The sequence below is a fragment of the Thermobia domestica genome, chromosome 8 (assembly GCF_964235325.1).
Source record: "Thermobia domestica chromosome 8, izTheDome1.hap1.1, whole genome shotgun sequence".
NCBI classification, from domain to species: Eukaryota; Metazoa; Arthropoda; class Insecta; order Zygentoma; family Lepismatidae; genus Thermobia; species Thermobia domestica.
The window spans coordinates 243,746,080-243,763,260 of record NC_137461.1 but is presented as its reverse complement, the minus strand read 5'-3'; the positions used below and the strand labels follow the sequence as shown (position 1 = coordinate 243,763,260).

The window sequence follows — 17,181 nt, the reverse complement described above, 5'->3', positions numbered from 1 at the left end:
CAGATAAGGCGTACATTGCTGTAAACAATCGACAATGTTCTGAGTTAGTAAGGTACTAATAACGGATTCTTTCCTCTATTGAAATAATAACGTCCTTCCATTGAACCATTCCGAAACAAACAACACTGCACGGCGTGGCGGTTTCAGCACTGTCTCCCAGAGTATTCGTCGAATCAAACTTGTTCAAGTCCATGGTACAAATTGGAGATGCATTGTAGAGGATACATGAGAAAATTAACCTCAAAGTTGTGATATTTATATGTATTACAATCCAACTTTGTGCCCATGAACAAATATGTTTAAAAGTAGTCTTTATTGGATTCAATGTCTTCTAATCGCAATAAAAAGCGGGAATTAAAATGTATTCAAGCATGGGCAGTTCTAGCATTGGTAAAAGCAGTAGTTCAAATATCCTAACTTTGAGGTCAGTTTTGTCGTGACTTCACTGACGAATATGTTTTGAAAATAATTACATTGTATTCAACAGCCTTTCCTACAGATGTAGTGGCTAACGCACGCTCCTTTGGTACACGTGATCCCGGTTACATTTTCCGTAGAAAAGCACAAATAATATATTCCACAATCATTCACTTTCGTTAATCATTTGTCTCCTTTAGCCTAAAGGGTATAATAGTCAGACATTAAAGTAAAAGGAAAATCGTTTTGGATTCAGCATTTTCAAGTAAGCCTAAAGGGTATAATTATCAGACATTATAGTGAAAAAAAAATATGTTTTGGATTCAGCATTCTCAAGTCAGCCTAAAGTGTATAATAGTCAGACATTAAAGTTTAAAAAATCGTTTTGGATGCAGCATCCTCAAGTAAGCCTAAAGGGTATAATGGTCAGACGTTAAAGTAAAAAAAATCGTTTTGGATTCAGCATTCTCAAGTAAGCTTAAAGGGTATAATGATCAGACATTAAAGTAAAAAAAAAATCGTTTTGGATTCAGCATTCTCAAGTAAGCCTAAAGGATATAATGGTCTGATATTAAAGTAAAAAAATGTTTTAGATTCAGCATCCTCAAGTAAGCCTAAAGGGTATAGTGGTCAGACGTTAAAGTAAAAAAAAAGTTTTGGATTCAGCATTCTCAAGTAAGCCTAAAGGGTATAATGATCAGACATTAAAGTAAAAAAAAATCGTTTTGGATTCAGCATTCTCAAGTAACCCTAAAGGGTATAATGATCAGACATTAAAGTAAAAAAAAATTGGATTCAGCATTCTCAAGTAAGCCTAAAGGGTATAATAGTCAGACATTAAAGTTTAAAGAATCGTTTTGGATTTAGCATTCTCAAGTAAGCCTAAAGGGTATAATGATCAGACATTATAGTGAAAAAAAAATATGTTTTGGATTCAGCATTCTCAAGTCAGCCTAAAGTGTATAATAGTCAGACATTAAAGTTTAAAAAATCGTTTTTGGATGCAGCATCCTCAAGTAAGCCTAAAGGGTATAATGGTCAGATGTTAAAGTAAAAAAAAATCGTTTTGGATTCAGCATTCTCAAGTAAGCCTAAAGGGTATAATGATTAGACATTAAAGTAAAAAAAATCGTTTTGGATTCAGCATCCTCAAGTAAACCTAAAGGGTATAGTGGTCAGATATTAAAGTTTAAAAAATCGTTTTGAATTCAGCATTCTCAAGTAAGCCTAAAGGGTATAATGGTCAGGCATTAAAGTAAAAAAAAAAAAAAATCGTTTTGGATTCAGCATTCTCAAGTAACCCTAAAGGGTATAATTATCAGACATTAAAGTATAAAAAAAACATTTTGGATTCAGCATTCTCAAGTAAGACTAAAGGGTATAATAGTCAGACATTAAAGTTTAAAAAATCGTTTTGGATGCAGCATCCTCAAGTAAGCCTAAAGGGTATAATGGTCAGACGTTAAAGTAAAAAAAAAAGATCGTTTTGGATGCAGCATCCTCAAGTAAGCCCAAAGGGTATAATGGTCAGACGTTAAAGTTAAAAAAAAAAAAAAAAGATCGTTTTTGATGCAGCATCCTCAAGTAAACCTAAAGGGTATAATGGTCAGATATTAAAGTAAAATAATCGTTTTGGATTCAGCATTCTCAATTAAGCCTAAAGGGTATAATGATTAGACATTAAAGTAAAAAAAATCGTTTTGGATTCAGCATCCTCAAGTAAACCTAAAGGGTATAGTGGTCAGATATTAAAGTTTAAAAAATCGTTTTGAATTCAGCATTCTCAAGTAAGCCTAAAGGGTATAATGGTCAGGCATTAAAGTAAAAAAAAAAAAAATCGTTTTGGATTCAGCATTCTCAAGTAACCCTAAAGGATATAATTATCAGACATTAAAGTATAAAAAAAACATTTTGGATTCAGCATTCTCAAGTAAGACTAAAGGGTATAATAGTCAGACATTAAAGTTTAAAAAATCGTTTTGGATGCAGCATCCTCAAGTAAGCCTAAAGGGTATAATGGTCAGACGTTAAAGTAAAAAAAAAAGATCGTTTTGGATTCAGCATACTCAAGTAAGCCTAAAGGGTATAATGGTCAGACATTAAAGTAAAAAAAATCATTTTGGATTCAGCATTCTCAAGTAAGCCTAAAGGATATAATGGTCAGACATTAAAGTAAAAAAAAATGGATTCAGCATTCCCAAGTAAGCCTAAAGGGTATAATGGTCAGACATTAATGTAAAAAACTTTTTTTTTATGTTTTAGATTCAGCATCGTCAAGTAAGTTTATAAAGCGTAATTAGATATTCATCTAAGCTTGGGCACTTTTCTCCCAATGCATACCGGCCGCAATTCCCAAAATCGTGAACAAAATGTCCTGTTTGATATTATTGTTTAAAACAAGTGAATATCGTTTCACAGAGTGAAACTAAGACTTCCAAACTATGTGAATTCAGTACTTGAACTTCAAGTTATCAATCTTTAAGTACTGTCCGTTCCTCGGACGATGAATCCATATTAGGAAGCCATTTGTCGCTATCCCTTACTATTTTTGTTCTAAAGCTATAAAGGTTGCAATCAAAAATCGTTTATTTCAACCACTTCCGACTTAAATAGAGCGTTAAGGAAGGATATAAAACGCATGCTTAAGACGATGAATGGATGAAAAACACACTTCTTGATAGCACTTTTCGTTTTTACTTTACAGAAATAATTACTAAAACCGGAAATAATAGTAAATTTAAACCACTTCTGTTTTCTACAGAGTGTAATATATAGTAATAAAGTGATGTCTAGAGAGACTGAATCTTTTTCTTGTTTATATAAAAAAAAACTTATTGCTATCTGTTACCGTTTTCATGCTATGGCGATAAACGTTAAAACCGGAAATGGTTAATTTTAACCACATTAGGTTTCAATAGAGGGTTCACGGAGCAGATGCTACCTATTCTTAGGATGCTAAAGAGATTGCAATAAACATCATCTTGATAGCATTTTACCCTTCTTAGTCTACAGAAATCAGTATTGAAACCGGGAGTAACAGTAAATTTGACCAACATCCGGTTTTGATAGAATGTTCTGTATAATCACGATATATTGCTTAGAGAAACAATCGTTTGCAAAAGACCGCTTCCTGTTATCTGTTACCGTTTTCGTTTTATGGCAATAATCGTTGAAAAAGGAGATGGTTAGTTTTAACCACTTCCGGTTTGAATAGAGGCTTAATAGAAAAAGACAGAAACTATTCTTTTTGACGATGAATCAATTTTTAAAAATTGCATCTCGATATCTCTTATAGTTTTTGTTTTATGGAAATCAGTATTGAAACCGGAAGTAGTAGTAAATTTCAACCAATTCGAGTTTTGGTAGAGTATTGTGGATAGTCAAGGCACTTTACCTTTAGACGTTGAATCTTTTGTAAAAAAACTGCTTTTCGCTATCTGTTATCGTTTTCGTTCTGTCTGGATAAACATTTGAAGCCAGTATTGAAACTGGAAGTAAAAGTGAATTTGAATCATTTCTAATTTTAGTAGAGTGTTTGGGATAATCATGATATGTTGTCTTAAGAGTCCTCATCCCAGCGAAATTAAAATACCGCTAATTTTACAGTGATTATGTGATATCTTCAAATAGATAAAAGATAATCGAAATGTGGAAAAAGAGCGCCCTAGACAATATAATTTTACATGAGATACCGTTATCACGATTACCGTTATCACACCTATCTGCTTTCGATTTCGAGCCATTTTGAAAATCGGCATTTATTTTCGCGTTTCTAAACAGCTAAAAAGGGAAGCCACTAGGTGACTTGTTATAACGGTACTTCACGCAAAATAATATTGTCTAGGGCGCTCTTGTTCCATATTTCAATTATCTTTTATCTATTTGAAGATATCACATAATTACTGTAAAATTAGCGGTATTTTAATTTCGCCGGGATGAAGACTCTTAAGACGTTGAATTTTTTTTGCAAGAAACTGGTTCTCGCTATCTTTTTATCGTTTCTGTTCTATGGCGATAAACGTTGAAATTGGAAATGATTAATCTGAACTACCGTACTTTACGTTTGAATAGCGGATTGAAGAAAGAGATGGAACCTATTCTTGGGATGTTGAATCGATTGCAAAATACATTTCTTACAGTTTTTGCTGTGTGTTTATCGTAGGCGGTAGACGAACATATAGAATTTTTCGATATTTATGCATTAGCATAGTTTAGAAGTGTAAAACCTAGAAACAAAAACAAAATGGCGGATCCAATATGGCGGTCTTAAAATAAAAGCAATTTGAGTTTGAGAGAAATGGCATTGAGGGATTTCTGAGGTCACTGATTTTGAATTTTAGACAAATTAATGACAAAATAAAGTTTTTAATACATTTTATCAATTTATTTTCATTCATTTTGTATCAAATAAAAATTAAAAATGAAATGTGCGTCAAAATCAATTTATGTATAATTAGGTGTAGAAGAAACGAAGATAAAATGAAATGATGTAAGTGGGTGCAGCTACTTTTTATTTTATATGAATGAACTATGTAATAAGACGAGAATTATTGTTTCAGAGTGGACTTCTGTGTGAATTTGGCTTCTGAGAAACGTCACCGTTTGGAGATTTACACCTTTTCGCCCGCCTAAAGGTTGTATTTATATATCACAACGTTTCTCAACGGAATATTCAACTGTGTATTCATATGCTATGCTCGTCGCTAGAAGGTTTAGAGACAATTATGTATCTTTCTTTGGAGACGAAACAAGTGGATGGCCTAAACGCCATTCAAGCTTATGATCGGATATTAAATGACTTAATTACAAATTAAATACAAATGAACAGTTTAATTCAGTTTAGATTAACTAAATGTTTAATGCAAACATGAAATGAAAGGAAACAAGCCACTTCTGTATTAAGGTCTCTTCTCCTGAACATTTTAGTCAATTCACTTAAATGTCCCTGGGTATTTTTAGTAAATTTGCAAGGAATGTGTTGGCATCCTTGGGAACTTATCTAGTGATATTTATGATTTAGTGGCCTATCTTAATTCGTAGAAATATTCGTTGAGAAATATGAGGCGCGTTCGGAAAGTAACCTCCGATTGGTCACTGTGTAAGAAGTAGTGGGGGCAACGCCAGCATCTTTGCACAGACGTGCGCGGAAGGTCAGTCTGCATCCAGAGGTAGTAGACCCAAGGTTATCTGATCACTAGTTCCACTTTCGTAGTGTTTCAAAATGTGTGCTGCAATTTAAAAGAATAAAATAAAAATACCGCCAAGTGCGAGGTGCGAGCTGTTATACGTTTTCTTATTGCAAAACAATATTTGGCAGCAGCTTTTCATCCCGAACTTTGTGCCGTGTATGAAGCAAGTGTGATAAGTAAAGGAGTTGTTCGTGAATGGGTTTGTTCATTTAAAAGTGGACGGATGAACAAACATTCATATCGAAGAGAGAAGTGGCAGGTCATCAATGGTCACTGATAAACTCCTTCCGAAAATTGATGGAAAAGTTCGTGAAAATCGACGATTCATAATATAAGAGCTTTCCTATGAATTTCCATAAATTTTCTGGATTGTGTTATATGATATCAGCGCTTTGGTGATGATGAGAAGCTTAAAAAAAAAATGGGATCACAGGCTGGTTTAAGACACAGGTTGGAGAGGAACCAAGTAAAAAAAGAATAGAGCAAAGAATTAGTTTACACATGCATATAATAAATTTATTATTTACTTTAATGTTTCTTTTTTAACCAATCGGAGGTTACTTTCCGAACAACTCTCGTATTATAAATACAGGTTGCCTCCTTTCGGAATAGGTCATGAAAGCTGAATGCCTGTGTATGGAGGTAAAGAATTCGCACTTTCATGTCTTCGGCGCTCATGAAGAAGATGGTGTAATCAGAACCAACAACATCCAAATTCGCGGGCTCGATGCTTGCGTCTGTGACTCGCACGCAACCATGTTCGGACTCGGACTCTGTAATTGAGCGTAAGTGAAATAAATGAACGTGAACCGGAGTGAGTGGGATCCCTATTAAGGGAAGTGCACCTAAGTGCAAGTCAAATTCAGATGATTGAGCCCGAACTCCAACGAAATAATTGACGCGATTACAGTTGAGAGAAGTGTTCACAAGCGCAACTGAGATTAGTGAGCGCGAGACCGAAGCATGCCCAATACAAAATTGTCAAGTATGACCAAAAAGCTCCAATTACTACACACAGAGCCAGAAGACATTGATATGGCATAAAAATATATGTCAAATCTGTCTGTAATAGGGCACACACACATGCCGTAATGATACTAAACACACTGCCAACAATGTGAATAATATTGTCACTAAACACACTGCAAGAAGATGCTAGAAATATTAATTTTAGTGGAAATAATGCTAGTTTAGTCACTATACAACATTTAAAAGATGCTAAATTTATATTCTAACAATGATAAATGAACCAATTGTTTTTGATAAGAATATTCTTAAAAAAATTCTAGATCAAGCGACAAAGCGCTACATTGGTAACACTGATAACAAGAGACAAATGACAACCGCCTCATGTTACCGTGTACATTTTTGACGTACAAATTAGTCTACAGGGTTTGTCCGGGAAGTAATAGGACTGATTTTATTCCGCCATGACTGTACTTCGGAGCGTGCGTGCACCGACTAGATCCGGTAGAGGGCGTTCCTAGCTAACGAACGAGTTTCTGGTCAGTTGTCTCCGAGCACACGGAGAGTCAGAACAGGCTTTTTCGCGTGACGTGTTTCTGTGAGTGTGCAAGCCGAAAATGCAGCGTTCGTTAGAGCAGAGGTACTATTAAATTCTGTGTTAAACTCGGTAAATCTGCGACAGAGACGTTTGATATGATCAAGCAGGCTTACCCAGATGATGCTTTAGCAAGAAGTGGTGTGTTTCGGTGGCACAAGGCCTTTTCGGAGGGCCGGGAAGAGGTCGCCGATGAAGACCGTGCTGGAAGACCTTCGATTTCGACAAACACCGACAATGGGACTCGTGTGCGCGAACTTTTGAACTCAGACCGTCGACTAAGTATTCGTTTAATTGCCCAGATGTTAAATTTACCAAAAACTGTGGTTCATGAAATTGTGAAGGAGCATTTGAACATGCGCAAGGTGTGCGCGAAGATTGTCCCAAAAGTGTTCACTGACGACCAGAAACTGCGGCGAGTGGAATTGTGCCAAGAAAATTTGAACATGTGTGAAAGTGACCTCCAATTTTTGAATAACGTAATCACAGGTGACGAATCATGGATCTTTGAGTATGATCCCGAGACAAAGAGGCAATCTTCCGAGTGGCACACGCCGACGTCTCCTCGCCCAGAAAAGGGAAGAATGAGCAAATCCAAAGTGAAAACGATGCTCATTGTCTTTTTTGACATCAAAGGCATCATCCACCATGAATTTGTTCCTCCTGGACAAACCGTCAACGCCAAGTTTTACGTGGAAGTGCTCAAGAGACTCAAACGAAGGGTCAATCGGGTCCGACCAGACATCGGAGCCGACTGGAAGCTGCACCACGACAACGCCCCGGCTCACACCGCCTTTCTTGTGAACAGCTACCTGACCAAGGCCAGCATCCCAACGCTTCCGCCGCAGCCCTACAGCCCAGATGTGGCCCCCCGGACTTCTTTTTGTTTCCTCGCCTGAAACGCCCGATGAAAGGCAAGCATTTTGAGATGATAGAGGAGATCCAAGCAGCTTGCACCGCGGCTCTCAAGGCTATTCCGGAGAATGACTTCCGTGACGCCTTCAATGCTTGGAAATCGCGCTGGCAGCGCTGCATCGACGCAGAAGGAGTCTATTTTGAAAGTTTTTAAAGAATTGTAACGATTGTCTAAATATATATATATATATTTTTTTAAATCGACTCAGTCCTATTACTTTCCGGACAAGCCCTGTATATAATCTCAAACAATGATATAATTGCTCCAATGATTAAAACATAACATACTAATCCATCATAACTAATGATCGTTTTGACATGCAGTAGATCGTGTGACCAGGCAGTAGATCGTTTTGACATGCTATAGTTGCTCATATTTTTTATGTTCATGGCGGAGATATCCGCAATGTCAAAAATCGACATATTTTCTTATGTTCACCATTAGAAGGCAATTCATTTGTACACATTAAAGTATGTCCAAATTTTAATACATGCATTTTTGTGTCGTTTTGAGTCGTTTTGGGCTCTGTGTGTAATCCAATTCAGGTTATTGTAGGTATCAATTTTAAACAGCTCATTTAACCTAAGAAATGTTTTGAATCGAGGATAGAAGCAAAAGTTCATCTTTCAACGGCAATCGGCCACGGACAGCTTAGTTGACAGATAAATTCCCTATTACTACTATATTGAGGCTCTATTTGTTAGAGGCAGCTAAAGTGATTGGTACCTGTTATTTTTTTAAACGTTGCGTACTACAGAAGTTATGAGAGAAGGGCAATAACATTTTTTGGGGGGGGGGGAAGTACTCACGCTCATGACGTAAAATGTGCCCACGCTTGGATAAATTTGTAATAAACCTTTTAAATGTATTTGTAATAAATTTGCTTTTAATGTAAACCAAGCTCATAAAATGTATTCATATGTAAGTTTTTTCCTTTTCATAGTTGTGTCCCTTATAGATACACAGAGAAATAAAAACTGTGTGGCTTACCTAAAAACGTAGGTTACATGCGTAAATCCTGTCGTTTTTGAACTTAACATACGACTATATATAATATCCATCAGCAAACGTGTATCTGAAAACGTAGTTTTAAATATTCCATCTAAATATTCCATCTTTCCGTATAAATATTCCATCTATACGTACTTTCAATATGAATGATAGAACTGTATATAGGCGGTAACAATCTCACATACAGATGGATGTGTATCCACGTCTATAAATGCTCAGTGATAGAGCGTTCACATCTGGTGCATGGGGTTCCGGATTCAAACCCTGTTCCCGCCAAGTTAACTTTGTGGTGGACAAACACCGTGTGCGTGGGTTTTCTCGGGGTTCTCCCGTTTCCTCCCACTATCTTCATTCCACCATTTCATTCATTTCTCATAATCACCGTCTCCTTTAGCCTAACCGGCATAAGCGTGGGACGTAAAACTCAAAGATTTTTTCACGTTTATAACATTCTGTAGCGACGTGATGTAACATCTAAGCGGTAAAAAGGCAGTACGTATGTAGCATGTGGATAACGTATGGCCCTTACAGATTTCCGTAGTAATCATAAGGATTCCGTATATTTCGACAATATACAGCTGTCCGGATAACGAATTTTTCTCAGTGGACAGTAAGTACGTGAAGGGTTGCTCAAAGAGAGTTAATCTTTACGGGATGCAGTTAGTAGAACGTTAGAGCTGTTTCAGTTGCAAAACAACCGGAAATCATAATGATGAGTACAACAAGTTGGCGTTAATCCCAGAAACGATTAGAGTAAGTTTTCCAGCTTCAATAGTGTGAATTGAACGATTACCCTCTTCAAGTTGGAAAGTGGGCGTGGAATAAATCTCATCAAAATAATTAATCAACAACAACAAATGTTTAATAAATCCTTGTATAGTAAAATACAGTATTTCAAAGTTGAATTAACTCGCAGCAGGATATCCTGAGAAAGGTTACCTAAAGAACATAAATAGACGTAATGCTTCAATTCTTTCTCAAAAAAAAAAAAAAAAAAAAAAAACTTTCTCAACGTATAACCTTGCAAAATCAATCTACTATTTCATATTTGCGACGTCTAGTTCAGGATTGCGACACATAGAAAAAAAAAAACTCAGATTAAACAAATAGATTAAGAACATAAGTTCATTGAATTGCATACATATTGGCATTGTGCAACGAATTAACTTAAACTGACGTCATTACGTTCATGTATTTGCAGTATAACGTGCATGGGAAATACATAAGGAACAAAACGCCCTAAGCTTTTTTTTACAATCAGAATCCAGTTATACCTGAATTCTAATACAGTCAAATACCAATATAACAAAATTGAGCGTACCTCCGAAATTAATTTTTTTTTATAGTAAAATTTGTTGGGATATTTTGTGTAGGTGTTTAAGTAGATTTATTATTTGAAGGACAGATTTAAGTTGGGTTGGCAATAACGGCTTGTAATTTTGTGTCAGTAAGTTGTATATAGTAAAGTAAAGCTAGTTCGCTCAGAATTCAACATACCTGCATAAAATAGCCAAATTTAAAGCAATATTGTTAAGATCGTCGTAGCGTATGTTTAAGTACATTGTACACAATATCAGATCCGCAATCATTGTTGAAAGTGAGTGGTGCCCGTTTTTCAAAACCCCTATTTTGCGCAATCTCTGCCACAAGGATAGGGAAGATTGCGTACATGGGCAGGTGAGATTGCGCACGTCATTGATACCACAAAAACAACTTGGTATAATGACCATCATCATAGGCATTTGGTCATTATTGCCAGGTCACTTGCTGCAACTGAGAAGCTTCCACGTTCCACAGTATCCGGACAGCGGTATATTGTACAAATATACGGAATCCACATATTTACTACGGAAATGTGTAAGGAGTATATCTTATTCATATGCTACATAAGTTATGTTAGCCGGAACAGTTCTTTCTTTCATACGGAAAGCACAAATAGATGGAACACTTACACGGAAACTATTATAAAATATACGTTTTCAGTTAAACGTTTGCTTCAGGATGTTATACAGTGTGTCCATAAAGTCTGGGTACATAAGAGATTCTAAGAATTTGTTTTTGATTTTCTGGATTGAATGATGGGTCTGTCTAAAGAAGAACGAGTCGAGTTGGTATTCTTAAGTAGACGAGAAGGTTGGTCATATCGCAAAATTGCAGAAGAATTTAAACCTTCAACACCCTCAACGTCAACATATTTGTTTTACTGCCGTCGGGAAATTAATCACCAAGTTGAAAGAAACAGGCAGTATGTTGGACAAACCCCGATCCGGACGACCAAAGACTTCAGACGAAATGAAACAGGCTGTCTTGGTTAACGTTTATGCTAGTCCAAAGAAATCGCTTCGTCGGACATCCACGGAGTTCGGTGTTCCAAGGCCAACCATCCACAAAATCCTAAGAGAGGAGAAGTTTCATCTGTAGAAGTTACAGATATTTCATCACTTAAATGAAGATGATCCCAATAGACGCATGCAGACGTGTGGATTGTTTGCAGATAAATTCGATGAAAATATCAATTTTACTAAAGACTATGTGTTGTTCAGTGATGAAGCTGTGTTTTATGTCAACGGTGAAATGAACAGTCAAAATCCTCGATACTGAACTCAAAGTAATCCACATTGGATGAGTCCATCAAAACAGCAGGGGTGCCGAAAAGTGATGATGTGGTCTCGTTTGTAGAAAGCTCATGTGCTAGGACCTTTCTTCTTTGATGAACAAGTAACGGATGAGACTTATGTGAACACGCTGAGATTGTTGATGCCTCAAATTGAGTGTTTCGGTGAGGGACTTCCAGACTGATTTCAGCAGCCCATTTTGCTGCAGCTTTTAGAGATTGGTTGAATGACAATTTTCCTCACTGGATTGGGAGAAAAGGTATTGTATAGTGGTCCCCTCGTTCGCCAGACCTTTCTCCCCTTGATTTCTTTTTCTGGGATGTGCTGAAAGAGAAAGTTTAGTCGATGATGATTAGAAATTTAAACTAGCTGACAGAACGCATTACCAGTCAGAGTGCTGAAATTGACGGCAATTCAGACCTATTCCATCGAGTTCACCTTAATCTTGCAAAACGCATCAAATTATGTATTGAAGAACACGGAAATTATGTTGAAAATATTATTCATTAACATTAAATTGACAAAAATGTGCTTTTTCTATGTACCCATACTTTACGGACACCCTGTAGAAAGAGACAATATTTTAAAAGACACTCTGTAGATACTCTGTAGAGGGAAGCGAGTCAATTTAGAGTTTCAAAAATAGTTATAATCTCTCTTGACCCTCTCTTCAAACCAGAAGACTCAGAAATGAACTATTTCTGGTTTTAAAGTTGATCATCATGGAGTAACAACGATAACGATACAGAAAAGCTATTTTCTGCAATCAATTACGCGTCTTTCCACTCTAATCTCTCTATTAACACTGGAAATGGCAGAAAATAAACCACTTAGGGTTTTAATATTGATCGCTATATAGAGTAAAACTGTAATAATTAGAAAAAAGCGATTATTCTCTGCTATCAATTAATCATCCTAAGAATACATGTTATCCCCTACTTTAACTCTCAACTAAAACCGGAAGTGGTACAAATGCACTTCGACTTCCGGTTTCAGTATTGTTATTAATGTAGAGCAAAAACGATGAGGGTGGAGAAATGCGGCTCTGTGGAGTCTATATAGAGTTCTAAGAATAGGTACCATTTCTCCCGTAATTCCCTATCTAAGATAGAAGTGAGAGAAAATCAACCACTTCCGGTAGCACTGGTGATTGTTGTAGGGTCAAAATAGAAACAGATAGAGATAAGAATATAGGTCTCCATCTCCACTCTAATGTCTCTACCAAAACGGAAAGTGGCAGAAATCTATTATTCCATTTCAGCATTAATTGAGCCATACACACCAAATTTCTTCACGTGGTGAACATGTAAAACTGTTACTTGTTTGTAACTACTTTTGATCAATGTTTGATATATCCAAAAGTGCCCTGAAGTGTACAAAATGTGCATGTGTTCAATAAGTATACAAGCTGAAACGACTTTTGAAAATATTTAAGACAGTTTACATATTACCGATAATCTTTGAACAACCCAGGATGAGTGTTCACCTCTTCATTTGTGATGATTGTGTACCTTACTTAAGTTTTTTACATTCGTGCAACGATGGAACAGAAGAAACAATGGCGATTCTACAGCAATTCTGCAGAAACTATAGTAATTCGAGATTTCAGCGGCTTTAAACATTTCAAGGCCCATACAAGACGTAAAAGTTATGTTTGGATATTCGCCGGTCCGTCCGTTTGTCCCCTTGTAAATGTATTCCCTCGCCTAGAGGCCGTAACGCTCAACATATATCTTCATCAAAGTTTAAAGTTAAGGTTTTTATAAGATTCTCCAGGCAGGCTTTTTGAATTGTCTTCTTACCCCCAAAATAAAGTTAAGAAAATTTTTAAAAAATGTAATTTTCTCGAAAACGGCTCTAACGATTTTGTTTGTTCTTCATACACCAATATTTCATTAGCAATCCTATAGTGTGTGGTTTAAGTGGTCTCTCTGGAGAAAACCCAGTAGGAATAGTTTACTCTTGGGAATGTGTAGTATATAAAAACGACTTAGTAGATTTTGTTCATACTCCACAGATAAATTTGTACAACTACGCGAATTGCAAGTAGCCAGGGGCGTAAATAAGGGCCCCGCAGATAACGCATTGCGGGAGGCCCAAGCCGTCACGGGGCCCCCAAATTGTGAAGTGAGACGTAGAGAAGAGGCCTCATTCCACACTGTCTGCGGGAGGACCCCCAAGCATTTAGTTACGCCCCTGCAAGTAGCATATGAGGCGTAACTGGAGTAAGTCAGACAGACCTATTTTAAGATCGTAATTTGATCTCAGATGTACTTTTAAAATAAAAATTTGTTGAGAATTAATGAATTCTAAACCAAAATAGTATTAAAAATGTTCGTTTGCTAGATTTGTAATCACACAATAATTTATCGTGAAATACGATAATTAAGCCTGGGGGGCGCGGTGGCTCAGTGGTAGAGCGTTCACCTCCGGTGCTTGGGGTCCCTGGTTCGATCCCAGCTCGCGCCGTGTGGACTTTGTGGTTTACGAACACCGTGCTCGTGGGTTTTCTAGGGGGTTCTCCCGTTTCCTCCCACTTTCTTCATTCCACCATTTTCACTCATCTCTCATTATCACCGTCTCCTTTAGCCTAACCGGCATAACCGTGGGACTTTAAACTTAAAGATTTTATTTTTTTTATTTACGATAATTAAGCCTTAATGTTGTATGCGATAATTCCTTTGTGATAAGAGGTGAATATGCGATAATTTTAGTACGCACACATTTTTTTTTTCAGTTTTCAATGTGCAAATAATTTGTAGACGTGCATTTAATAATTATAAAACATACAGTGACACTGAGGTTTTTAACGGTTATTCCCGCTAAAATAAATAAATAATGATTTGAGAATTGGCAAATGGCAACCTGAATCCATTCTTTAAATTCAATTATGTTTAAGAGGGAGTGATGGTATTGTTGTTGTTCAGGGTAGTGTAAATAAGGATTTTAAGAAATGGTGAAGATAGTGACGCCGATTTGGAGTTAGAAAGTGAAGATTACTAGATAATTTTATTATGTATTATTGCTATTATTAATAGTATTATACCTGTTTCTACAATTATCACGTTAAATAACGATTTTTCGATAATTTGTTGTAACGTACGATGATTTGAGACGAAAATCGATAATTTTGTTCTTTGGGGTTGGCAACTCTGTTCTTGTGGATTGAGTTTCTGTGCAGTGTTTCCAATTTGGGGGAAAGTCGCTAAGTCTAGGGGATTCGCCTTCCAGGATAGCGACAAAAAGTAATTTTTCCGATTGGCGACCTTTTTTGGTGATTTTGGAATGGCGATTTGGCGACTGACTTACAAATCTAGCGACTTTTGTGCTGCGAACAACTTGTCCTAAAATAAGTACTATTAGCTCGAATCAGTTCAGATATATGTTTATTTTCCTTTTGCTTATTTGACTCAGTGTAGATGTTGACGAGCTGGGAAAGTACATAACATTTACCTCTATATTCCCGCTTTGATTGCTGTTATCTCTTACCTTCTAACGGGAACCAAATCCCGCTTTTAATGTCCTTTAGTTTACAGAGCTTCTGTTTAGAGGCACAAATAATACATTACCGATAGCCTGTAGAAGCGTGAGTAGAAGTGAAGTAAGATATTTTTCTAGACCTTTAATTTTGTTCATTTTTGTAAACTCATCGTTGATTTCGTTGAAGCAAAATTGATCATAAAGTTAAAAATATATAAAAAGTAAATTATTGTTAGTTATATATGAGTCTTTCATATACGTTCTTGTAGCGTAGATAGTACTATGGCTTGAACTGATCACGTATATTACGCACACACACATTTTATAAATAGCCAAAATTCCACGAAAAATTCTTTTAGCGACTTTTCACCCAAAATTGGTCATTTCATCTCCTATTTAGTGACGTTTTGTACCAACTTGTTGGCAACACTGATTCTATGAGAAGTACAGGAATAGAAACTTGATTACGTATAATTTGACGAGTGTGAACTTAGCAGGACCACTTTTGAAAGTTATAAATGTTTGCACACCATACGTTTGTACTGCGTTTGTACCGGTTTGTACCCTAAAAATTTTCGTTTGTACCGGTCTCAAATTCGAAAAAATTGAAAAATAAAGTGGTCCTGCTAAGTTCACGTGAACTTAGCAGGACCACTGATAAATTTCTACAAATTTGATGATTTTTCTGTACGATTCGTTTGTACTGCGTTTGTACCGGATTGTACCGTAAAAATTTTCGTTTGTACCGGTCTCAAATTCGAAAAAATCGAAAAATAAAGTGGTCCTGGTAAGTTCACGTGAACATAGCAGGACCACTTTGTTTTTCGATTTTTTCGAATTTGGGACCGGTACAAACGAAAATTTTTACGGTACAAACCGGTACAAACGCAGTACAAACGTATGGTGTGCAAACATTTATAATTTTCAAAAGTGGTCCTGCTAAGTTCACACTCGTTATAATTTGTATGTCAATAATCACTTAAAAGTCTCAATGGACTCAATTATTGTAGACTACATTCAATTGTTATACAATGATGTACTATATATAGTTGCACAATAATACATACAATAAAGTTTTTCTCTTTCTTTTATATGATGACTTGATCCCTGTTCACATTCTTTCTTAAGTTATTGTTGCATAAGATTCTTCAAAAGCGAGAGTTATCGGGTTCACTATTTTCTGTTGCATCATATCATTCTGAATACAATATCAACAAGGACTTGTCCACTTATTACATACTTCGAGACAAAAAATATTTTTACACCAACTATACGAATAAATTAATAAATATTTTTACACCAACTATACGAATAAATTAATAACTCATTTATATTACTATTTTCTTGATTGAAAATACTCACATATTTTGGCACAAATAAATGGTAATCCTAGGATTATTAAAACACAACTGTGATAAAGAGGCGACCACATTGTCACTACCTATGAACACTATCTGGTAACATTGAATTCACTCTAGACGGATAATGTTCCGCACTGGCATACAGGACGCGGAACGTACCATTCATTCATTTATCCTCCAGCGTATTTTTTTTTCTTTCTTCCAGTTGTTACTGGTTTATCTTACTTATAAGATTCGTCCCACTTTCTCCACGACCTTGTCAGCGGTTGGATAACACTCATTAGGTAACATGGACATTGCACTAGGGCGGTGAAAGTTCACTGTGTATACAGTTTTTTTTCCTATATATTATTTTTTTATTATTCTTTTCGTTCAGCGTTTGTTCTATAGTCTACCAATAAACAAATATTGACTGTACGTTCTTAGGTTCAAGCATTCACATTACTCAGTAGGCGTTAGGGAAGCATCTTCTGGTTTCGACCTCCTTAGTAGCTAAGCGGATGTTTATCTCACTTTTCGAGTAAAAGAACTGAGATCGATTCTCAGTAGGACATTTGACTACAAAATCCTGGAGGGAAATTAAAGAGGAACTTCCAATATTTTTCCACCAAAATTGCTGTCATTAATAAGG

The 17,181-nt window shown here is 36.2% G+C and overlaps 1 protein-coding gene across 1 annotated transcript in view; it reads right to left on the bottom strand.

The window, feature by feature from the left end:
* LOC145691982 (protein takeout-like) overlaps window positions 1-16,723 on the bottom strand; it is a 69,630-nt gene extending 52,907 nt beyond the window's left edge. Inside the window, exon 1 of the mRNA XM_081767279.1 lies at window positions 16,552-16,723. Within this exon, the coding sequence (XP_081623405.1) occupies window positions 16,552-16,621 (70 nt within the window). The 5' untranslated portion in view covers window positions 16,622-16,723. The remainder of the gene's footprint in view (window positions 1-16,551) is intronic.
* Between the last annotated feature and the right edge of the window lie 458 nt (window positions 16,724-17,181).